The following is a 25,965-nucleotide window of genomic DNA, read 5'->3' on the forward strand; positions in this document are numbered from 1 at the left end:
AGCAGAGCTATTGTGGGCCACTTAAGATGTGTGTATACAGGATGTTCATAAATAGATACGAAAAAAAAAAGCCACCTTTTGTCTATTCAACATACTGGGATTGTTTCAAAGTTCGGGCTAGATAGCATTCTGATTGATGATGACTATCCAAACGGTAGCCAACCAGATCATTCTCATTTAAATGAGCACCCTACCAGAAACTGGCAATCTTGAAGAAGTTTTTGAGATGTCTCAGAGAAGCCTACAAAGTTTTTAGAAGTAAGGATAGCAAGATAGGGGTAATCATGGAAGTATGCTCTGAGTCTGACAAGGAGGCTTATATGAGTTGTACTAACTGAACTGCTGAAGAGAGAGGAGTGATCCCTTTGGATAGTTATTTTTTATTATTATCATATGAATTGTTTTTGGTTAATCGAACCTAAGACATTACTGCTTATGACTACTGGAACCCCAAAAGGGAGGAAGATCAATAGGAACTCTATTAACACACACACACAATTCTGACACCAAACCATCACACACATATATTTCCTAGGGCAGTGGTCAGCAAACTCATTAGTCAACAGAGCCAAATATCAACAGTACAATGATTGAAATTTCTTTTGAGAGCCAAATTTTTTAAACTTAAACTTTCTCTAACGCCACTTCTTCAAAATAGACTCGCCCAGGTCGTGGTCTTTTGTGGAAGAGCCACACTCAAGGGGCCAAAGAGCCGCATGTGGCTCGTGAGCCGCAGTTTGCTGACCACGGTCCTAGGGCATCACCTAATCTACAGTAGTGGTAAGGGTTGAATGAGTGCCTGATTTCAGCACCACGGAGAGCACCTTCAGGACCTGGGATTCTGTCTGTAAGACTGAGGCATTAAGACAAAGATGATAGCAATGTACGGTGTGTGTGTGTGTGTGTGTGTGTAAGAAAGGCAGAGATTGAGAGAAGGGAAGGAGGGAGGAAAAGCAGATGAATTTCTGGTAAAGTCAGATAGGCAATAAATATTTATATCTGTAAGCAACCAAAAGTGCTAAAACTTCTTCTGTCTTATTTGCCAAGGTCAAACAGAATCACGCATAAACAGCAAAATAGAGATGTTCAGCTTGAACCATCCAAACACTTAAGTCTTATGGTGAGAAATTTATTGTAGAAGAAGCTATATTGCTAATGGCACAATAAAAAACAAAAACATTGAAAGGCCAGGAACTTCTAACCCAGCATTATGAGGAACCTTATCAACACTACAGATTCGAGCTGAATCATATTCATTCATGCTGATGGCTTCCAAAATATCTTTTTCTGAACAAAATAAAGCCTCACTCTAACCTTGATTTTTCCCTTCATTTGGGCTTTCTGAATGCCACAGTGCTGCAGTGCATCCAAATCACTCCTCTTACGTAAAGCAGTGTTACTGAGGGGAACACTGTTGATGTGCTTGTGTTCTTAATGGGTAAGGCTGAGTATTAATAGGGTGGAATATGTGAGGGTGTTCAGGTAAGGCAGTGATCTCATCTATGAGTCACTGTGCCTCTCTATCACAAACTAAGTCACACTTGTGCCCTTTTTATGTCACAGAGATAGAGCGTTAAATTATACAAAGTCTCAGAAACATTGAGGATGCAAGCGGGAAAGCTTAAACTACGAAAAGAAGCAGGAGCGTTCAGAAGCCAAGTTGCTAAGTCAAGTGACCAGACTCCAGGAGAGTTGCTCGGGGCTTAGCTACACTCCAGATCCTTGGGTGGATGAGCAGTGGCTGCATTATTCCAAGGAGCCACGCCCACTTAGTAACAAAGGGTCAAGCAAAATAGAACAGTGAGTATAGAATGTGCACATATCACCTGTGCTTAGCTGTAGACGCATGGTTGGCAAACTGGGGCTCGCGAGCCACATGCGGCTCTTTGGCCCCTTGAGTGTGGCTCTTCCACAAAATACCACGGCCTGGGCGAGTCTATTTTGAAGAAGTGGCGTTAGAAGAAGTTTAAGTTTAAAAAATTTGGCTCTCAAAAGAAATTTCAATCGTTGTCCTGTTGATATTTGGCTCTGTTGACTAATGAGTTTGCCGACCACTGCTGTAGACAATATAATCAGGTGTCATTCTTACTCTAAGATGCTTCTGCAATGCAAGTGCACCAGTATGTGAAGAAATTAAATATGTGAAATGTATATGTTAGTATCTGTACCCAAATGTTAACCTGGGATCTGTTCACTAATTAATGAGGATCACTCTCTTCAGTGGTAGGAAGGGACACTATGTTTGTAGGGGTTTCAGAGGGAGAGTGCGAAGAACATCCAGTTAGGAAAGGAGTGGAGTTCAAGCCTGAAAACGGTAATGGAATGTGTCCTTCTGTTGAGAGTTTTGCAAACAGAGGCTGCCTGCTATTTTGAAAATTTTGAGAGCAGCCATTAATTTTTAATTGATTTTTAAGACATCTTGAGATATAAATTCATTCTGAAAAGTGGAAGTGTCTTAAGTATACAGCGTGGTGACTCTCAAACTGACCGCACAGATGGAGCCAGCACCCAAAGCAAGAAACAGAGCTGTATCAGCAACCAGGAGCCCCTCATTTTATCTCCCAGGTCTTCTCTCCTGACTCAGGTGACCGCTCTCCTGACCGGTAACAGCACAAATTAATTATGCTATGAAATTAGAATTGAAACACAACAATACTGGCCTGTGTGCACCAGCAAAAAACCTCCTAAATGTCCAGTAATGGAATATTGTGCAGCCATATGGCTTATGAGGCCGTGGAGGAATATTTAATAATAATGTGAAAAACAAATATTTTAACAGGCAATATGTAATGCATGAGTCTATTTTTGTCAAATGTGTATGTGTTACATGTATACATACACATGAATGTGCTTACATACATACATGGACACACACCAGTGTTAACAGTGGTTGTCTCCAAGCAATGGGATTCCAGTCTCTCGTTTTCTTTACTGTGAAGAGGTCTTATCTTTTAAACTCTCTAGGTTGGATTAGTAAACAGCATTTTTATGGTATTTTCCCCAATGTTAATATATATGAAAAAATTGATACAAAGAATGACTATTCTAGGAATCTGGTGGTTTTTACCCGTTAATGCTTGTAGTTTTCCCTAGTTGTACCTTGATATTCAATGAAGTTGCTCACCTTACTTATTTCCTTCTAGTCAGGATAAATACGGTATTCTCCATGCATGTCCTGTTGTCTACCACCATCACCAAAACATTGCATGTATGTGATGCTATACTTAAATTCCCATGTCTTCCTTTGATTCCTAGAATCTTTTATATCATTTTCTACATATGTCTATATCACTTAAATGTGTTGTCTTTCAATATTAACTTAGTTTAAAGGGGATAAATCTTGATTCAACACGGGAATGTCAGTGTATTGAGTGCAGTTGTAATGCCGTTATTATTTCATAATCTTTGTAGTATGTGCCATAGGAATAAGGACTCAGTCGGCATCTAATAAGCTCTTATTGACCTGAGTTGCAATGAATTGAATTAAATTGAAGAAAGACTCAGAATAAGCGAATTAATATTTTCAAGTAAATGGCAACAAATACCAATGCATAATTCAGAGGTAATTAATATGCTAAATGTGGTAAACAGTTGTAATGAGGTAGGATGTTCCTGTAGCTTCGTGGAATTTTTCATGGAATTATCCACTAGGTAGCAGTATTATTTTGGTGAATTACTTGTGTTAGTTTGCTGGGGCTGCCATGACAGAGGACCACACGCTGCAGAAATGCACCGTCACCGACGCTAGAGGCTGGAGGTCAGATCACTGTCGGCAGGTGGGCTCCCTCTGAGGGCTGGGCAGGAGCTTCCGTCCCCGGCCTCTCCCCGAGCTCCTGGGGGCTCTTTGGCGCTCCGTGACTTGTGGACACATCTTCCCGATCAGTGTCTGCCTTCCTCTTCTCAGGCTTTCTCCTTGGGAGCTGCTTGTGTCCCAATTTCCCCTTTTCCTAAAGACACATCATACTGGATTAGAGCCCACCCTGGTGACTCATCTTAACTCATTACGGCGGGGAAATCCTGCCTTCAAACCAGGTCACCTTCTGAGGTGCTGGGGCTAGGATTTCAGTGTATGAATTTGGGGAGAACACTTCAGCCTGTAAGCGTGTGTACTTGGTGCTGTGATCAGTATCATTCTAAACCTCCCCTCAAATACCTACAAACTGTTAGAGAAGGTAAGGCATCTAGATATTAAACCTTTGTCAGAGCTGCTGTTTTCCAGTATCTTCAGAGGGTGGGCATTACATATATGACTGAGATAGTTTCAGCTTTCCTGAAATCATTTCCACTTCCATTGCTTCGATAGAAATAGATACAACTATTTGTGTTTTCCAGTCAGCGGTCATTTCTGTAGTAGGTGTAAGAACAAAGGAGATAATTGGGAAGAGAAAGCGTCACCAAGGAAGTGAACTGTTGCAGGCTTTAGAGGTTCAGAACTAAAAAACAGGGACGGCCTGGCTGGCATGGCTCAGTGGCTGAGTGTTGACCTGTGAACCAGGAAGATACAATTCGATTCCCGGTCAGGGCACATGCCCAGGTTTCCGGCTTGATCCCCAGTAGGGGGCGTACAGGAGGCAGTCAATCAATGATTCTCTCCCATCATTGATGTTCTCTCTCTCTCTCTCTCTCTCTCTCTCTCTCTCTCTCTCTCTCTCTCTCTCTCTCTCTCTCTTCCCCTTCCTTCTCCCTCCCTCCCCTTCCTCTCTGAAATCAATAAAAAATATTTTAAAAAAAAAACACAAAAAAATAGGAAGCCTAAGGACCAGGGCAGAATAGTCAATGGCACAGAGCTGTGCATCTCATCAAAATGAAGTCACAGTTTCATGTGACTAAGGGCCCTGGGGAAGTGGTGCGGGGCAGTGAGAGACAAGATGGGAGTCATTGTCAGCGGTGCTGCAGGTGTGTGCACTTTGTTCTCAGGCAAAGGAGAAGCCCTGAAGGATTTTTAGAATTGAGGTGGCATGAGCTGATCAGTGTATTTGAAAATAATCAAAATATGATATTAATCTGAAATACTCACTCACAGGTGCACCTTTACAGCTGTTGTCTCCATTCATTGGGTGAAAGGACAAGTAGGTTAGGACTTAAATGCAGGAAGCTAATTGGACTTAACCATGCAGATGGCACGGGAAGGGGAGGAGGGGAGAGGAGCCTTAGTGCGTATTTGTTAACAGACCTATTGTATTACATTTCTGTGCATCAGTCAGTGTAAAATAAAATCTCCTTATGTTATATCCTTTTAAATGGTGTTTAAATATTTCCTGACGACACAATCTGCTACAGCATTTGCCCTTGGTGCAGCTTTCCATTAACCTTGTTGCAGAGACTAAGCCAAAAACTGTGCTTTTTGAGGGGCCTCAATTACGGAGTGAAGCCCAGTGACCTTGTTATACAACCACATCTGGACACGCTTTGTCTTTCTATCCGATTTAGAAAGTTCAGCAAACTGTAGAATACTTCTATTAACAAACTGACAGTCTCACATAATTAGGCTGTCCTCTCTCTCAAATTAAAGGCAAAGAGGGGTTAAAACCTCTCAACTATAAATGATATAGTGAAGTACTCAGGATACAGACATCAGGGATATTCAGTGAATTTAGTTGCATCAAATATGTAAGAAGAAGAAGAAAGGCGGAGATTAAACTCAAAGTATCCTTTCCTTGTAGCTAACTTTTTCAATATTTTTATTGTTTTTAGTGTATCTGTATAAATCCTTCAGTTCCCTAAATGGGTAAAATTCTTTTTTTATTAATTATTTTCAAAATAGTATCTCTGTGTCATAGATACAAAAAAATAATTAAGGCCCAGGAAGGCTCAGGTTCCTTTTTCTAGTGAAAAGTTGACTCAGTGATGAAACTGGAAAGAGGTGTTTTTTTTTTCTTCCTTCACCTAAGTACTAAATAGCTATCTTAAATTATAAATGCCTTTTATAATGTATTTGATTTTATCCTTGGAAAACGTAGGAATGTTTGAGAAGCAGTGGTTACTATTCATTCTTGGTTTTGCAAAGTTAACGTCATTGTCCTGACTGTTTCAGTTGCACATGATGGTAATCCAAGTATTTCATTAGTGGGTTTTTGTTTGGTTGGTTTTTTTGTTTTGTTTTGTTTGTACAGGGGTCCGTTCTCCATTGTAACACATGGGCTTTCTCTGTGGACGGGAGGACATGGTCAGCAGTCGCTCTGAATTCATGTCCTTCTGGCTGGGAAACTGTCCAACTCCAGAATGAAAAATACTGGGGAACGATGCTGATTGGTCCATCTTGGAGCATTCGTACAACTTTGGGGTCAAAGAAGCAGGATCTGGGTTCTGGAATAAAGTAGAAAGAAAAATATAGCCAGTGAGGAAATTATTATGAGCCTGAGTACCAACCCAATTTAGTTCATTTGTTAAATTTACCAATATTTGACTCTGACTGCCCATAAAGCCTCTGTCTTACTTGGGTATTTTTATGAATGCGGTTTGTAACTATATATCCTTGGAAGTCATCCAACTCTACTGTCTGCCTGTGTTCTTTCTTTCCTGTGAGCCTTTAAGTTGCACAATGGTATGAAACGGTTACACAAGTGTATCCCCATTTTGTAGGTAAAGAAATAGGGCCTCAGAAGACTTACTTGAGTTGCCTGCATTCATGAAGTTGGTTGGTGATGCAGCCGGAAGTAGGATTTTGGTGCTCTGATCATTTTCTGACTCCCAAATCACAACTCTCAACTAGATAAGTTTAAAGTGAAGGAAGGATGGGAAATTCCCTGACATTGTGATACTCAATGATGTCAAAATATTAACACACCATTTATGTCTTCATCACATCATCAGTATATTCTTAAAGACAACTCATCAATTAAAATGTCTCATTCCAAGGTGAGCTTTAATCTTTTAAGTTTCAAGCAAGCCTGCGGATTTTAAATGGGGACCGTCTGACATTGTGCCCGCATGCATTGAGGAGATACAGTAGGAAGCTATCGGTCTGCAGCGTGTGGTCTTGAGAGTAGAAATGAGCCAAGTCTTCAGAGTCAGTAATGAAAAGTTACGCGTGGAAACGGGTTTGTATGGCTCCCTGCCGCATGACCTCACATCTTCCTTGTTTCAGTTAACCACGGAGATGAAAGAATAATATACCCTTTTAATCCACACATAGAAACGGTAGTTGGCTAGAGCTGCCGTGAGAAAATTTCGGGCTGGGTGGCTTAGGTAACAGGAATTTATTTTCTCCCGGTCTTGGGGACTACAAGTCCCAGATCAAGGTGTCAGCGAGTTTGGCTCCTCCGGAGGCCTCTCTCCTTGGCTTGCAGATGGCCAGCTTCTGGCCACGTCCTCACATGTCTGCCCGCTCTGAGTGTGCCTCCCTGGTGTCTGTGTGTCCAGCTTTCCTCCTCTTATAAGGACACTGGAATTTGTCCTTAGGAGGAAAAGTTAGATTAGGACCCACACTAAAGGCCTCAATTTAATTTAATCACCTCTTCAAAAAGCCTGTCTCCAAATGCAGCCACTTTCAGAGGTACTGGGGGTCAGGGGTTCCACATAGGAATTTTGGAGGGATACTCTTAGGCGTCACAATAGGTATTCTTTGCAATGACAGCATATAGCTATGTGCCAAAGTAGTAAAAATTAAACATTTACTTGTTTGTTTGTTCCTTTTGGAGAATAATGCCTCAAGAATATTAGAACAAAATATTTTCACGAATGCTGATTTGTGGCTCTTTCATTCATTCACTTACCCACCCACCGATTATTCATAGACCTTTCTTGTGTATTCTGAAACTGGGGCAATATGTTAGTGCTTGAGTAAGGAGTCGTCTGGTGCTGTGGAACCTGTGTGGGCTTCCTCTCTGGTTCCCATCTCTCACATCAGTGAGCATCCTCCACCCAAATTATTGGTTGACTTGGTTTTTTCCACTAGACTGTGAGTGCCTTGAGGGTATTCTCTCCTGAAGACATGGAAGCGTATATGCATATAGAACAACAACCAAACAAAGATTCTTTTCACAATGAAGCCTGAAGGCATCTTTTTTTTTCAGTTATTATAAAACTAGACATTATGTGGAGGATTTATCAGAATACCAATTGGTGTTTAGAGGGATGTTTGAGACAGTAATTTGTCTGAGACTGACAGCCAGACCTAAGTTGATTGGTAACAGAAGTGACATGTGACCCAGTGCTTGCCATCCATTGGGTACACATTTTCTTCCTATTTCTCTATATGGCACAAGTATTAAGACTATTGCAAAGCTCATAAGCACATAATTTATGCTAAACCTGTGAGAGGGGCCATCCCATGGCTACAAATATGACTCATTTCATGCTATTAAAGTTTGTAAACATTGATGAATTATTTTTCACATTTACAGTCATGATGTAGTTAAATCCAATGTAATCACAACCAAAATATTGGTACCTATTTAAACATAAAATAGTTGTTTTTACTATAAGTTGGAAATTTTGGATGAGTGTTAGAGAATGATTTAAGATTCAGACAAAGGCTTGTTTGTTAAAAAAAAAACCTCATCCCTGTGTTTACTGTACTTCCCAGTTACATTCAAACCTAGAATGGTAGAAAAAGAGTTTGAGCCAAAAAATAAAATAAAAATAAAAAACAACTTAAAATTCCAATAGCGTTTAGGGAAGTTTGTTTCCTACATCCCAACTTTTAAAGGCTATTTTGCAAAGATGCTATTCTTGTATTGCCCTCTCTACATTTTTTCTGCCCTATTGTGGAAATATATACAAGTCCAGCAACTCCTAGGGAAATACTACCGAATTTGCAAATATTTGAATATTTATCTCCTGTGGGAAGATTAGAAAGTCACTTTCTGGCCCTTGTGTAGCTCTACTATGCAAAAGCCAAGAGGATACAGCCCATAAATTCTATTAGCTCGGAACTCTGGGTGTCAAAAATATACTATATAGATAATATTAGGAGATTTCCCCCTCACTGAATCACTGCTATAAAGTTAAACTTGGTTTTCAAAATATAAATCAAATTAATGTTTTCTGTAAAGCTACAGACCTTTAGTGTCAACTGAACTTCCACAAACCTTTGAGTATTCATTTCTCAAATTCAGCATGTATAGAATTCCTGAAAATCTGAGCATTTGGGGGGCTAATAGTAAAATATTAATGCTAATATACATTATTTTCAGTTTTGTGTCCCTAAGTAGTTTGGTGCTAATATCCTCATTGTAATTTGTTGTTAATCAGTGAAACTTGAGCTCTTCCTGAAATTAGTTCTTTTTTACAAGTAGCAGCTCAGACCCCATCGTAGGAGATACACTATAATTTGTAATTTTGCACAAAAATTCTCAAATCATTTGCCATTTTATATCATAAGCAGTATAAATTAAAGTGGCTTAGAATCATTGGTATGTACTACATATCTATATACCCTATAAGCCACAGAATCTCTGAAGTTTGGAAGACATAACCCAGAGCACAGTGTAATTCAAAAGACATAGCTGAAATTATCTTGTACACACATTATTATCTGCTATATCTCAGCATAGAAAATACATGGCAGATGCCCAACAAATATTTGTGGAGTGAATAAATAAATAAATGACATAAAAGCTATTTCTGAATGTGAGTTGTGAGCATTCATAAAATTCAAAAGCCAGTTACTGACTAATTCTATCTTTCATTGTCCAAAAGCAATGCAAGGTAGATGGTAGAGGAGGGTGTGTGTGTGTGTGTGTGTCGGAGGGAGGGGAGGAGGGAGAGATAAAGAGAGAAGAGGGATACTGCTCTAGGGTTATATTATCATAAAAGCAACCAAGAAAAAAACAACCTTGGGCTCAATATGCTATAATTTATTATAAATTGGGTATTGGGGGTACTCAGGAATCCAGACTGGAAGACAGCTGGCTAAGAATGCTGTCGGCCTAAGGAGTTTGGCAGGGAAGCCTTTGTTCTCACCAGCCAAAGAAGGGGAGAGAACAGGAAGGAAGCATAGTTCATCATTAGCACAATGGCAGTAGTAGCACTCTCTCCTCCCCCAAACTAGTGATTGTCAACTCCTAGCTGGTTGGGCTCCACATGTGCCACCAGCTACTATCTTGATAGAGGCACCAGGTCTTCATTTGCTTATAGTTAGTTTTTCTTGTTGCAATAATTTTTTTTTTAATATTCAACCATCAGGAGTGTCCAAAGTATAAAGTAAGGAAAGGGGATACCTGTAAGACCAAGAATTCTTACTCTCAGAGAGCCAGTAGCGCCGTGGGTACTCGTGATTGGTGTAAGGATGCTCACGAGAGAGACTTGTGGTTTTTTTAAAAAACGGCAGCTAAGTAGAGCACAAACTATGCCCACATTAAGGAGAATCAGGAGAGGCTCTGTGAATAATATACTCTTTGAACAAAGTTTGTATGAGAGGGTTGTATGTGGATCTCTATGGCGAGGCGGAAAACACTGTGAGCACAAACAAAAAAGCGTGTTGAGTTGAGCAATCTAGTTTGGGTGCAGTGTTACAGATAACCACTTTCTAGGGCAAAGTGAGTCCAACTCTGCTAGTTAGTTTGAATGACGGAACCGGATGTTGGTGAAGGGTAATTGCTCACCTGGTTAGAGAAAAGCCTAGTCCATGTTAAGGCTTCTATGAGGAGCAGAAGAACAGTGGTGTTCAGGCTAAAGAAAGCCTCTGTTTTTTATTAATTATAAGGTCAGACTCTGAGTTTTCTGGACCCAAAAGGCTGAGCAAGCAGGTGTGAAGCAAGGGCTGCACAGGGGCAGAGAGGAACAACTTGACCTTCCACCTGCTTTTTGTGGGGCCCATTGCTCTCCTGACGTCTGTAGAAAACACACCACCTACTAGGTCGACCGCCCAGACTGTGTTCTCATTGAACCTTGACCTAGAAGTGATTCTCAAGACGGAATTCCTAATGACAGAGGAGCTGTGGTCACTAGTGACCAAATTGCTCCGATGTTTAAAATATATTTTTTATTGATTTCAGAGAGGAAGGAAGAGGGAGAGAGAGAGAGAGAAACATCAATGATGAGAGAGAATCATTGATTGATTGCCTCCTGCACTCTCCCTACTGGGAATCCAGCCTGAAACCCAGGCATGTGCCCTGACCGGGAATTGCACCATGAACTCCTGGTTCACATAGGTTGACACTCAACCACTGAGCCACGCTGGCCTAGCTGTTCCAACATTTTTTAAAAATTTTTTAAAAATATATTTTATTGATCTTTTACAGAGAGGAAGGGAGAGGGATAGAGAGTCAGAAACATCTATGAGAGAGAAACATCGACCAGCTGCCTCCTGCACACGCGCCGCCAGGGATGTGCCCGCAACCAATGTACATGCCCTTGACCGGAATCGAACCTGGGACCCCTCAGTCCGCAGACCGACGCTCTATCCACTGAGCCAAACCGGTTAGGGCTGTTCCAACATTTTTAACACCCAGGTGATGACTCCTGGGAAGAGAGGACAAAATCAGGAAGGAACTCTATTTTTTATTTGGAAGTTGTTAGAAAAATGACTTGATAATGTGCATTAGATCATAAAGAAGCAAGAACTGCCACAGGAGACACCAATAAGAAGATATACATTTCTCAGTTTACACCAGGAGTTAAAAGAAAATCATTGCCTACTTATTGGTTCATTTTGTAAATTGAGATCAATGAAATTCTCCGAACAACAGCATGAAATCAATCGTAAAATAGCATATAATTCATGGCCAGTATTGTAAATTATAGTTTGCTCGACAGTAATCGGTGAGGTTTCCATGCGCTGGGGTGCATTTCCGTGTAACACGTCTCAGGATGATGCCTGTGGATCCATTTCTGGTGCATATCAGAGCGATCTGTTCTTCTCTATCCACAGCTTTCTCTGTTTGATCTTATGCAAACGATGCAATCAGGCAAATGGAAAACGAGATGGTTTTGTTAAGGGGCTTGATGAATAGTGGCTGTATGTTTTCAGGGTTCCCTCACCCCCGCCCCCCAGTGGCTCCACTCAGATCTGTGTACATAACTGCAATTGTTCGAATCCATTGATCCATCACCTTGCCCTTGAAGGGCCTGATCACACTGTGGAGACATATTACCAAATCAGTTGCAGTTCGGCACGGGGCAGAGAGTTACTGTTATATTCCTCTTGGATTTTGCTTGAAATTGGGGGTTTTGCTTAGGGCTTCACCCCCGAAGAATGCCTTAGTCCTGCTTCCCTTGGAACCACATTTTCACTTTCTCACATTAACTCTTCTAAAAAAGAATCACCCGTTTCAATTGTTCCTTTTTCACCTAGCTACCCTCCTCCCCCAACCTGAGAACTCCTTTTTTCTTGCCAAGTTTTCCTTTCTCTTTTCTTCACCATCGCCTCCCAGTTCACTGAGGGCTCCCCAGTCCAGCCACCTGTGCAGCTCCCTCTAACATGTATCATGTGAGGTTCCATCCCCTTCTTTTTTTCATGCCTCATTATTCAGAGGACACGAGTGACACTTCATCTTCTTATGGAAATACATGAAGAATAATCCACTTCGGGGTGGACAGCGCAGGCATAAAAATGACTCGCAAGTCAAAAAAGCTATTTAATCAGCCTGGCTTTCTTTGTACTGTTGAGTTTATAGTTTTCACATTTTCCGAATCCAAAGGAAATCCTCAATTCCTATTGTATCAGATTTCCCATAAGGGTGTTTTGTGAATTAATTCATTTTAAAAAATCCAATGGGAAGAACATTTTAATTCTGCATACGATTGGAAATCTTGGGTGTGGTTAACAAAAGCATGAATAAAGGGCAGAATGAGCATGAAGCGTTTATAAATCTCAGTCAATAAGACATACCTACATCTATATTTCTATGAATATCTGTATTTTTAATTCTCTAACCCGACTTCATATATCTGATGTGACTCCGACAGTCCCTCTCAGAGTCCCTCCTGTCCCTTGAAGGTGTGAAAGCTTACGGGGTCATAGACAGTTTTTGGTATTTGGGTGTGGCCACCCATGATGCTTCATCCTCTGTGCAAAGGGGTCACTCCTGAGATTGCCCCTCAGACCCAGTAGGTCTCTTCATTGCTTCCGTATCACACTCGGGGAGCTGACCTCTCAGCAGTGCTACCCGCCCACCCCACTGCACACACCAAGGTCTTTTTTTTTTTTCTGGCTCTGTCTGCTGCATGGGACTCTACCTTGGAACCTGGCATCACAGCCCCTCGTCCCAAGATCCTGCACATCCCTGACTCCTTCCTTCTTTCCTCCTTCATTCCATCTGCGATGTCTGACATGGAGGAAGGGAGGGTCTCTGCCCTTCTTGTTTCTCCGAGTGCCCTCCATTTGGCCCTGTGTAGAGCGGTTACCTTGCTCTTTCTGCTTTCTGACCGGTCCCATTGTGTTTCACGTGTAGTACCTATTGTATAGGTAAATTCTGACTTTATAATTGAATGGGTGGACATTTAGAGGAGAATGTAACTGAGGGAAAGGCATGGGGTGAGAGGTAGGGAAGCGCAGAAGGGGGAAACCATATTGATATTTATGACACCCATATTGATCTTGACCCCATGGCACAGATTCCAAATATTGTAGGGGTTCAGAAAGAGCTAGACCCGAGGACTTCAATTTGAGACCTCACTTGGTTCCTCCAGATTTGCCCAGTCCATGGAAGGAGAAAAAAATAAAGAGGTCAGTACAACGAAGGAAGAAACAAGGGAGTAAGACAGTTATCGCCAAGGAGTGCCACGGGTCTGGTTCAAATTGGAAAACGCAGGAGTGTAATAGACTCTTCAGCATGTTCAGCCATGTCTCTCAGTCACACCACACAGATATGAGAAGATGATATGGGAAGATTTCTCCCAGGCCAGGGACTGAGGTAGCAGATACAGAAGAGCATTGAGGAGGTGAAGTACTCCAGAGATCTGGAGTACATTCCTTTGAAATGAGTCATCAAAGATGATGGCAAGGGAAGTTCAGATGTTGTGAATCCTCTGGAAATGAGAGACTGGGTGGTAGCAAAGGAGGGACTGCATTAACGTGACAAATGGAAGGGGTGGGAGGGTTGACCAGTCTGTGGTCAGCTAGGGTAGATTTTAAATTAAGAGTCTTGGGAATGGTTCCGGAGATGATTAGGTGGTGAGTCTAACTGTGCTGAATGGTGAGAAATGCAGTAGGGATGAAGGGCATTCCATGCGAGGAAGTGGAAGTGGAGCCAGATTCGGGGATGAGTCATTACTGAGGATGTTGGAGTTGCCAAAAAGGTAAAGAAAAAAAAAAGGAGGGGGGTGGTTATGATTGAAAAGGAAACGAAGCCAATGCTGAAGTCATTGAGGAAAGAGAAGGATGACATAGGAGGTGTAACAGTGCCAACTGGGTCCTGGGCATACACTTTCTTAAATACTGAATTGATATTGATAAACTACAGCTGCGTTTTCTCCATCTATGCTATACGTGTATACCTTAGAAAATTTGAAGATATGTGTAATAAAAAATAAATCAGCCACGTGTCCTCACTCTGAGAGAACCACTGTTAACATGTTGGCATACCTTTATCTCCTGTTTGTTTTTGGTTAATCCTCCCCTGAAGATATGTTTCCATTGATTTTTAGAGAGAGTGTAAGGGAGGGAGAGGAGAGAGAGAGAAACATCTATGAGAGAGAGAAACATCAATTGGTTACCTCCCACACACTCCCTAATGGGGGCTGGGGATTGAACCTGCAACCCAGGTACGTGCAATCCAGCCAGGTACATGCCTTGGATGAGTTGAACCTGCGACCCTGTGAATGCATGCACCGATGTTCTAACCACTGAGCCCATGGGTCGGGCTCCTGTTTTGTGTGTGTGTGTGTTTTACGAAGCATTTGTGTTTGAGAATTCTTTTTAGGAATTCAGACAAGCACAAAAATATGACGGATGTTTACGTCTTGGTAAAGTTGACAGGACTTTGGTGAGATTCATTCAATGAAATAATTGAGTACCTGTGAAAAGGGGGTACTGAGGATATTTTAGAATTGAATTAGTAAATTACAGATTAGTTTATCCTAAGGCATGTATTCAAAACCTATAATGTGCCAAGCATTGTGCTAGATACAGAGGATGCAAAATGAATGTAGCACCATTCCTGCCCTTACAGAGCTCACTCTGAGGGCTCGGATAAACAGAATAAAAGTCCCATAAACAGATCCTGGTGTCAGCATTGTGAGCGCTGTGCTAAAGGTGTGTGCAGACACCTTGGGAGGGAAGGGGAGGAGACAGCTCCATCTTGTGCCAGAGGTCACGGCAGGGTGTGTTGGGGGCAGCTTAAGAAAGAAACAGGCCATTTGCACTGAGACTGGGCAGCTTGAAGGTCAAATAATAGTTGCTCAGGTGGAGAAGAAAAGAAAGGAATTCAGCAAAAGGAATTACAAGTTCAAAGTCATTGTTACAAGCTCTGTATTTGAATTTCAAAAGCAACTCCTATTGTCTTCAAATATTCTTTAAACATTATTTAAATGTCTCATTTATTTTTTTAACAGAGTCACTGAACTAAGTCTAAACTCAGAAACCGATTTACCTGGCCAGGGACATTCAAGAAAGCAGTCAAACTGTTCAAATGAAAAGTGAAGCCAAGGGTTTGACTGACACCTGTCTATTTAAAAATAGCCATCATATATTTAAGGGGTGAGACAGCCTCTGTTTTATTGGCATTGATTTTGATGGCTATCGATTCTTACTTGAAGCTTTCCTTTCCCAGTTGTAAGAAGTAGGGACGTAGAGGAGGAGTGAGATCTCGGGAATAAAAAGTCTGATTGCAAATACATTTTTGTTTCTTCCACCCCCTAGATTTAGCAGTGTTCTCGCCCCACCAGTTTCTGCTGTGTGCGTGCACACATGTGGGCTGCGCGAACAGCTCCCTGGTGATCCTGTACACGGCACAGCTGCCACCGGAACACGTGAATCCCCCGATTCTGACCGTCCTGGATTCCAGAACTATAGACGCACAGTGAGTAGCAATATTGTTTGTCACGCGGGGGTTCATGCAGGAATCCCAGTGAGTTCAATCAAGGGAAGGGCTTGTGACATAGAATTAATTTCATTGTGATTAAATGCATAGGAGTGATTAGTTCGGTGGTGCTGGGAACCTTTGATTATCCCTTGCCAAGTTAATTTCCATTTTGTCTTTATGCAATCAGGCCGGGCTACATGTGTACACAGCCTCTGTGCAAACTTCACTGAGGGGGGAACTGACCACTTACCCGGCCGCCTTGAGCTTTTTAGATGAGAGGCATTGTTTGTGCTCGTTTGGAATTGGAGAGTATAAATGCACGTTTTCTTTTTGAGGATAAACTGGGACCTTCATGTTCCTTTGCAGATGAACTCAGAAAGGAACTTTTAGCTATCGGCAAGTTTGGATTATTTTTGATATTAGTGGTTTTTATCCACTTCCTAATACAAGAGGTACAAGGTATATTGCAGTACTGAGTTAAACCTCTCTTACCAGCAGTTGCTACTGTTTATATTCATCTTTCTTAGCCTCAATTTCTCATCTTTGAAAGAAGAGCTTGGACTCAATAAATTAAGATATTCATTCAAGCTGAAAAACATTACTCATATCCCCTTGTCCCTAATCTGAACTCTCCCAGGGGCTCTCCTTTTTGCCCTAAGTCAATCCCACATTGTTTAGCCCAAAGATTTCCCACTACTCTTAAGTATTTCTCAGTTTCCCAATGTCTGGCTGTTCCACGACTTGCCCAGTTCATGCTCACGGACACATTGCAACCCTTGTGTGGAATGTGCTCTACTCTTCCTACCAAATCCACCGTCTGTCAATGACTCAGTCACATGTCACCTAAGTCACATGTCACCTCATTCGAGAAGTCTTACTGCACTATTTCAGCCCTTCCAATTCACAACTTCCCTGTTTTCTATAATTGCTTATTACCCATTCCATCAATGCCCTTTTCAAGACCGTTACGTTATTCTCTCTCTCATTTCTCTTAATTGCTCAGATGTTTTACTTACCCCAAATTTTGTTCTATGGCTTAAGTTCAAAATCAAATGCTCACCTGAGCAGTGTTGCTTAATTGGTTGAGCATTGACCCATGGACCAGGAGGTCACAGTTTGATTCCTGGTCAAGGCACATGCCCGGGTTGCAGGCTCGATCCCCATAGGGAAGCATGCAGGAGGCAACCGATTGATGATTATCTTTCATCATTGATGTTTCTATCTCTCTCTCTCCCTCTCCCAATCTCTCTAAAAAAGCAGTAAAAACATTTAAAATATTTAAAAGTCAAATACTCAGACCTCAGACATTTTTGCATTATTATCTAATGTATAATAATAAAAGTGTAATATGCTAATTAGACTGGACGACCTTCCAGACGAAGCCCAGGCTGCAAGGGAAGCCTGGGTCCCCGATGCCGGAGGGAAGCTGGTGCCAGCAGCCGGGGGAAGGAAAGCCTACTCTTGCACGAATTTTGTGCATCGGGCCTCTAGTTAAAATTATAAGTAACTAGAGAACAGGCATTATGCCTTATTTTCTTTATACCATTCAGAATACACATTTAATAACTACTTGGTTGTTTTTTAAGTGAATCACTTTGAGTGTTCAGTGTGTATTTTTACTGTGGCCTACATCAAGGTTCACAGCTGTCCTGTGAAGGTTGTGCCCATCAGGCCTGACCTGAAGGAATGCGGATAATCATGCTGTACTTTCCCTGCCTAGGTGGAAACAGCCAGGAAAACTAAATGGAATTCTGGAGCGCTATCTATTATATATTTCAAATCACACGCGTAATTTTACCATTTGGGATGTCATCTATAACAGTACAGAGCTTTTTCAGGACCACACGCTGCAATACCTGTTGCCTGGCACCAGATATCTTCTCAAGCTCGGAGTAAGTTTGCTTTATTTTATCACTTTCTCTGCCCACTTCCTGTCCCTGCTGCTTCCCTTCCCTTTATCCCATCTTCTCTCCCTCCCTCACTTAAGAAAACAAAAACAAACTCAAAAAACCCTCATGTATCGCTATTCCCACTGTAAACTCACTTCACATCCTAAATGTGAATGATGTTGATCTAATACATTTATTTCATATTATGCAAAATGATAGAATAATAATCTAAGTCAGTAGGCTTCCCAAATCTAATTTAGGATTATCAGAAATTACTTCTTTTTTATTATTTGCCGAACATCATAATTGTCGAGGGCTTTTTCCAAAATTCCTGGATTAATAGGGTAATTTTCCCATGAAACTTGTATTCATTTGAAAAACAATGCACAGTATGAAAATGTAGGTCTTATTTTTTTAATGAAGGTTTCAATGACCCCCCCCCCCGATATTCTTGATCATTATTATATTCCAGTTTACATCACACTTCTACCTCAAAAAGACCATCACTTAATAAAACCCTGGAACCAACATGGTTTAGAGATTTCAGTAGACAGACAATAGCCTTTTCTTTTTTTTTCATGCAAAATTGCACTTTTATGCGAAGGTCTTTTAAAAGACCTTGATATTACCGTGGAATTTATTCCTTTTGTTTTTTGATGAAATATAATCTTTTTTAAGTTTAATAGCACATCTGAAAATAACTGAATATAAACATGAGATTGTCCCTATTTGTTTTAAACGCACTCTTCATTTTATAGCAATACCTATATAAGGATATTTGCTTTGATAAATGCCATAGAAAATATTCCGCTCTTGATTATGAATAAATTTACATTTATGTAGACACTGTGTATGCATTCATTTTACTTAACATGCTCTTGAATGCTCTAAATATTATACCAAGAGAGAATAAACTACATTCAACCATTGCTAAGTGTCTGACCTGACACCATAAAACAAGGGCAATCAGACAATGTTCAAAACGCCGTCCGCACTGACTCTGGGTGCCTAGGTGTTCCGCACGCCAGGCGGGCTGATGACCTGCTGCCTTCATTACTTAGTTTATCACCCACGATGTTAGAAGTATAATAATTCAATTTTCAGAGGCAAATCCACAAATCCACACTATTTTCAAAAGAGTAGTCATATCAGAATCTGGAAAATTCTCTACTGCTTGAAAGCAACCGGAATTAATTGTTACACTCTTGGTTTTTATCAGGAGACAAATGACACGAAACAGGTCTACTCTCAAGGCTGTGCAATCGATGGAAACCCACCTGAATCTATGTTTTATGAATCTGTAATCCCTTGAAAAATAAACAACACTACATTGTGATTCCACTCCCCTGAGTTCCATTCTGGTTTTGCCACCAACTGTGTGGCCTAAGGCAAATTTATTTAACTGCACTGAGTTTGATGTTTTTCAAGCCTAGAATTAGGATTTTTGAACTAAATGCTTTTTTAATGTCTCTTTAAGTCCCAAAGTTCTATGATGCTAAAAAGGTGACCCCCATACAATATTCTATGGAGTCAGACGACATCTGTCAGCCCCTGAATAATGTTGATGCAAGATGGTAAAGATGTGGAAGTCTTGCCCTACCTCTTTTAGGGAAATACATTTGCTCACATTATTTTTTATTTCACCATATTTATTAGGGCAGGAAATACAGTGATATATGTTCAGGAAGTGTACTCAACTCAAAGGGTTTTTTACTCAACTTTGTTAACCTGTAAATGCAATGAACCAGAATATTTAGGTTTATCTTGGTTAATTAAGGGATTATCGTATATTTCACAGTTTCAACATCATAACTGGCTTTCAAGGTGGTTAGGTTAGTAGATGGCGATCCCTCCTCTCAGCCAAGTGGAGCTGCCTTTATAGATCATCTTAACACGTTGACTGCGTGTTGGAAAACCATCTGCCGACAACGCCTTTAAGCCGGCGTTAGAACAGAGGCAAATGCGTGGGAGTGGGAACCGCTTTGATTCACTCTAGCCTCAGAGCAAGTGTGTTACTTCACGTGGTTTTATCTGACTTTTCTTGTTGACTGGATTATAAACTTGAATGCTAGGGACTGTGTCTTTCAAAATTCTGTGTGCAGAGTCAAGCACAGTGCCTAGTGGAATCTGAAAGCTCAGTGAATGATTCTTGAATGAATGAACACTAAGCATATTGATTTCATAAAGAATCTGGGGCTTCTGACATAAATTAATTTGCTGTAAAACGTCAGAGTCGGGGACTATGTGATTTCAAACGTGTTCTTTCCACTAAAAGAAACGGCACGCGGTGTTACACTCGACAAATGGTGCCGTGAAGTGTGGTCGTCCCTAATACAAACAGTGCCAACAATTAAACAAAAGATAGTGAGACACACAAGTTTCCAGATATGTGTGGTCTGGTAATTTTTATATTACAGCTAGACATTTGCCTCTTGATGAACATTGAGTGTTACATATATTTCCTGGAAGGATTATTGGAAGTGACTCTTGGAAATGACCTTTCCAAAGGTCATTTGTAGGTAATCTGGCCTTGCTCTTTTTCTTCGTACTTTAATATACGCCACATTATTAACATCCTCAGACCCTACTTATCTGAAAACAGGTGATTGGAAAGAGAAGGCTAGTTTTGGATGTTCCTAATAGGCATGCTTTCAAAAACAGTTGATATACTTCTATTAGTCACGAATTCCATTAGACCAAAAGTGAATCCCCTATTCGGTCAGAAGTTACTCACTCCAGGGTAGTATCCTGACTTTGCATTTTGTTAAATGGCTATAACTAATGAATGCTGTAGGAGATGGATAGAGACCACCTTATTTTAATGGCTCAGAGGCTTTCAAAGACTTTGCCATTTCATAAAGGCATCTTTAGTCAACCCCACTATTTTGTTTAGATTTTCCAAACCAGAATTGTAATGAGCATTCAGTTGCATTGAACACAGTGGCCTCTGGTGCTGGCAGGTCAAACCAGATGCTGATGGGTTCAATTTCATTTAGATGATATCAGTTATTAGATCATTTGGGATGCAACCTTAAGAGCATGTATTTCCCTATAGATGGCAATGAGTTATTGTACTGCTCTCTCCACACCTCCAAATGCCTGCAACAACAATGTGGGGAAAAAACAAAATATTGTGCAGGTAATTCTGTCATTTCAGCAGCCCCTCGATAAATTCTGCTTCATTCATTTACAAGAAAAATTACCTCAGGAACTCTTTAGATCCTTACGAAGTTCTCTGTCACATGACTTTTTTATGGATCTTCCCTGACACCCCAAAGAACAGTCCTCCCAAACCAGAGGCTGTCTTTGTTTATCCCAGAAGGCACCCTAAAATTCTCAAAACCAAGTACATTTCAATTCCCATTCCGTTTTTAAAAAATATATGGTTTGATGTCCCATCGTCCAGTATTTCTTTGGGGAGAGTTCACAGGGAAAAGCCCGAGGTTATGGTTGAGAAAAAGAACAGTGACAAGGAGCCATTCAGAATTAAACCCCATGGAGGTAGGAGTTTAACAATAAGATGCTGCAACCTTTTCCCCCTCCCCAGGCACAACCCGAGGAGAAGATGGATTTCTCTCCTTCTGGGGACCGAAAAGAAGGCTCTTTGGCCACTTTCCCCTGATAACACCACTGTCCCCCGTGGCCTCTTTCTGGCCACGTTTTCTGGTGGACGTTCACGTTGGAAATGTTTGAATCTTCCTTTTTTCAATGTTCAGATTGTTCTTGGGCTCACGGTGACACGTCCTAGAGTTTTGAGTCGGGGTTTGTCCACAATGTCAATTGACCCTTCTTTATTTGCAAAGAAATCTGTTCTCGGGAGGAGGATGGCTTCTCTCTTCCATACATATGCACACGCCACAGCTGAGAATTAGAGGCAGCCCACCGAGGTTAATTAGGTCCCCAATCTCAATGCAGTTCCATGCCCGGGCCACCGTTTAACCCAGCTGAACCTGGCTGCCGCCGCTGAGAAATTTCTCTGAAAACCTGGTTTCACTGTTGTATTTTTACCATAGCACGCGAGGTAGCTCTCCATGTCGATTGACCATATACTGTCATTTATACTGGTAATAAATTGTTTGCGATAATTTCGCAAATATTAAACTTCACTATAAAAAAATCTCTAAAAATCAGTCAGCTTTCTCCTGTCTTCAGGGACAAGGATATTGTCTGCTTTCAGTAACAAAGGTCATTCCCTCATTATCAAACTGAAAAGCAGGGACAGGCCCAAAGGATAAAGGCATATTTTAACTGTTTATATTAGTAATATCTACCTTTCATGAAAAGGGACTAAATGTCTGCTTTTTAACATCGTCCTATGATTTTTCTTCCTTATTGATTTAGTAAAATTTAGTTCATTTTTGAAAGATCCTTAAATTTCATTGTGCAAATTACAGTCGTAACCTAGAGAGACGCTGAGCAAAGCTTAAGTGCAGTTTTCAAATATCTGTGTTATTTATATAAAGATATAGTTGCTAATATTTGCCAGCAAATTTAGTCTAGAAATCTCCTCTGTGTCTGTCTCAGTTTCCTGCAGAAATGCTTATCCAGCAACTTGGGGAGTGAAGATATTTTCCTAATACTTTTATTAAACATTAATTTGGGGATGATTTGGAATTTATTATGAAAGTGCACACGGAAGTTTCCTTCCATTTCTGGCGTTAGTGATACCTTATTAGGTGGTGTGTGTGGTGGGAGGGGCGTCCTGTGACCCTTTTAAGTTTGTCAGCCGGTTAACAAAGCCCATTTCCTGGGGCGCATAAGCAGTGATTTGACCCTTTAAGCCAGTACGCTGCTGCTCACCAGTGCCTTTGCTATTGACTTATGAGAAATATTGTTGTATTCGATTACACGGTTCTACTTTAAATATATTGGTCACCCTATAGTAATGTGAAACACATTTATTTTGTGGGATAAAGAAAGCTTTATTTCAAAGAATCCGAAACTCTTAGTACGAATTACTTTCCTTCAATGTCCATCTAAACTTTTGGGACGCAGGGTGAAATGTGCTTTCCCCCCATTTCCTTCAGGCTTGCACGGGAGGCGGGTGCGCAGTGAGTGAGTCCAGTGAGGCCCGAACAGAGGATTGCTCACCGGAAGGTGTGCCCGCCCCCAGAGTGCACTCCTATTCACCCCACTCCTTCAACATCTCCTGGACGGAGCCTCAGCATCCGAACGGTAAGTGAACTCCTTTAGCCTGGAGTCAAAAAGATGATTAGCAAAGGTAAATTAATAGTCTAAATGGCAGCGAATATGTGGAGCTTAATTTTTAATGATCATTTTAGCACATAAAGTACCTGAGATAGCATCTTTGCCTGGAGTTGCGAGATTGTGGTTTTTGGGCTAACACACAATTTTAGTGGCTCAAAAGTGCTCCCTTTTGATAGTTCCTGTGTACTGCATCTTCCTGTTAGCATGTTCCTGGAGCGGTTAGGGGAACCAGCGAGGATTCCAGAAGAAGGCCCCTGTGACATTGCCATTGTATTTGCAATGACTTACTGTTTTCCACAGTCATTCATTCTTTCTGGGAGAGAAAAGCAGAGGGGCAGAAAGTTCATGCACTCATTGTATTTCAAAATGCTTTTGATTCAATAAGTTTATCTTAACAGAGATGACTAGGACCTCCATATTTTTAATATATTTATAAATACTTCATTGTGCTGTTTTTAAACAATGCATACATTCAATATTTGTTTACATTCACACTTGCCTCAGGTGAAAGAGATTGTATATGTTTCTAAGTGGTATACTCATCTTTGAATAATTTAGAGAGTTGTTAGCCAGTTAAAGTTTACTAGAATAAAATCTTATTATAAAGAGTTTTTGCAATAACTTGGCGTGGAAATTGCTTGACTCATTGATGCACAATGTTTTTATGTTTCACACAGCATGGGGTCATTGTTCCAAACTGCAGAAGCTTATATATAACATCAAATTTTGTTCCTCTTTAAGATAAATATCAAGAAGACTTTTAATCTCATAGAAACTGTTTCAAATAACTCATTACTGAACATTGAAATGGTCTCGTTTAGCCTAGACTAAAAGAATGAAAGAAAAAAAAGTGCAGTTTTATTAGTTTGTCTTATGTTTATTATGATACTAATTATTCCCGTCATCTCATTTTAATTAAACTTTTGGCAAATGCAGTAGATATATTGGAGGTAGTGGAGAGAGCTTTAATACTCTGAGTGAGTGGTTATCTCTGCTATTGAAGTTATTCCTGCACTATTACAAATTTTCTAATAAAAATAAATGGATGTCCATTTGATACTTACATTAAACAGTGAAAAATCTTGTCATACTTCATGCTCCACAAAGAAGTCTAGTCCAGGGGTGTCAATGGAAATATTAATGATTTATTCCAGTTGGAGTGTTGTTAAATGCTGTGATACGATTTGCCCGGTGAGCACTTTCCTTCATGCCAGTGGCTAGTTGCAGCTGGCTTTCTGGCTGACTCGGAATCGTAAGTTGAATAGAGTAATACTTTCTGTGTATCACAGAATCTTTACATACAGTTTTGTGCATTTAAAGGCATTTTTAAAATGTACTCATTGAACAATAAGAATTTGGGGGACTTGGGAGATGTGTATTAACACTTCCATCATATTCTATAGTCCAGTGTTTCATCTCATCAGAAACTTAAAATGTTTCTTATGGGAAAATTACTAGATATTTGAAAAGTAATCATTTCATTACACTGTTTTTTATTCTCTTCTCTAATTCTCTCTTTACTTTCCCCAAATTTACCAGCATTTGCTATCTACTGTCCATTGCCTCGAGAGGGTTGATCTGATTATTGGAAACATTCCATTGATTTGGTCATCAAAATGAGGGTGACTATTTAATACACTCCTGTATACCCTATCTCTAGGCTCTACCTTAGGTTGGGACCTCTCCTCTTAGCACCCCTTCTGGAGACCTCCACGCGATCTCTGTTACACTTTACACTCGGAATACCCAACATGTTCTCTGCCTCTCTGTCTGCCCTCTCTCCTGTGTTCCCTCGCTCACTGATAAGTGCTACCCATGCACACCAGCCAGGAGCCTGGGTGGCACTCGTGACTTGCTCACCCCGATTTCTCTTGCCACAGTCCCCCCACCTTTGTCTTCTCATGAAGGCGCTAGTGTTTATCACCCAGAAGACATCAAGAGCCTCCGCATGCAGTACTAAAACCTGAATTTGTCCATTCAAAGTGTACTTCTGATAACTTATTAGGTGTCATCATCCTGATGACCTCCTAGGTGTTTGTTCTGATGACACCACCTTGAATTTGCCGAATCCTTCCTCTTGAAGGTGTTAGAGTCTCTGGGGGAAATATTCACGTAAACAAATAATCACAGGTGAGAGGCACACGAGATGCCAAAGTGTGAGAAGCTGAGGAGACCCTACGGGGTGTGGCTGTGCCATCCCTCGGGGTCCTCATTCAGATGTAGTGGGACCAGATAGGCACCTGCACTTAGAAGGCCATACTCTGTCACAGGTGCCGCTCGCCTGGGTTGGTATGCTCCAGCCTCCAAAATCTTGACTCCGGTAGTCAGGTATAGACATAAATAGATTATTTCACCAGGACTTTATACACATGAAGAAACTCACTGCGAAACAATAACCCCACCTTCTGTAATAAGGGTGCATATTTTCAAATGCATGCCTGTATGTGGCCAACATACGGAAGGCGTAGAAGGTTGCGATGTCAATGTCCAGTTCTTGCCTGTGGAGCAGTTGGTAGCCTCCGCCAGCAGGGCTTCGGGAGCAGGCTCTGTGCTCTCTCTTCATAGCGGGTTCCCATGTAAATGCTCAGCTCCTATCAGGAACGTCCGGTGATAAATCTTACCGAGCACCATGGTGGAAACATCTTCCTGGGGCAGCTAAGTGGTGCCCCGCTTCATCCTTTGAAAGGCATGTGAAATCCCAGTGGCTGAGCCACAGCCCACGGGGCCCTCTTTGGTTGATGGGCATCTAAGCCTCCGTGACTTGGTTATTACAAATAATGCTCCTTGCTGTTAATTGCCTTCGTGTGCCAAGAAGAATGTAAGCACCAATTCCTTATCATTTGATTGGCACCTAGGGCTTGGCATTCCTCTGGATAAGCCCTGCTTCATTCTCCTCCCTGGCTCCCCACACCGGCAGAAAGGTGGTGCAGGCTCCGGCTCCGTGTCCAACCAGAGCCCTT

At 41.1% G+C, this 25,965-nt stretch overlaps 1 protein-coding gene across 1 annotated transcript in view; it reads left to right on the top strand.

The window, feature by feature from the left end:
• Window positions 1-25,965, top strand: part of USH2A (usherin) — a 407,070-nt gene that overhangs the window by 182,283 nt on the left and 198,822 nt on the right. Inside the window, exons 32-34 of the mRNA XM_054712927.1 lie at window positions 15,746-15,905; window positions 17,629-17,800; window positions 22,825-22,972. Of these exons, the coding sequence (XP_054568902.1) occupies window positions 15,746-15,905; window positions 17,629-17,800; window positions 22,825-22,972 (480 nt within the window). The remainder of the gene's footprint in view (window positions 1-15,745; window positions 15,906-17,628; window positions 17,801-22,824; window positions 22,973-25,965) is intronic.

The sequence above is a fragment of the Eptesicus fuscus genome, chromosome 24, assembly GCF_027574615.1.
Source record: "Eptesicus fuscus isolate TK198812 chromosome 24, DD_ASM_mEF_20220401, whole genome shotgun sequence".
Lineage (NCBI taxonomy): Eukaryota > Metazoa > Chordata > Mammalia > Chiroptera > Vespertilionidae > Eptesicus > Eptesicus fuscus.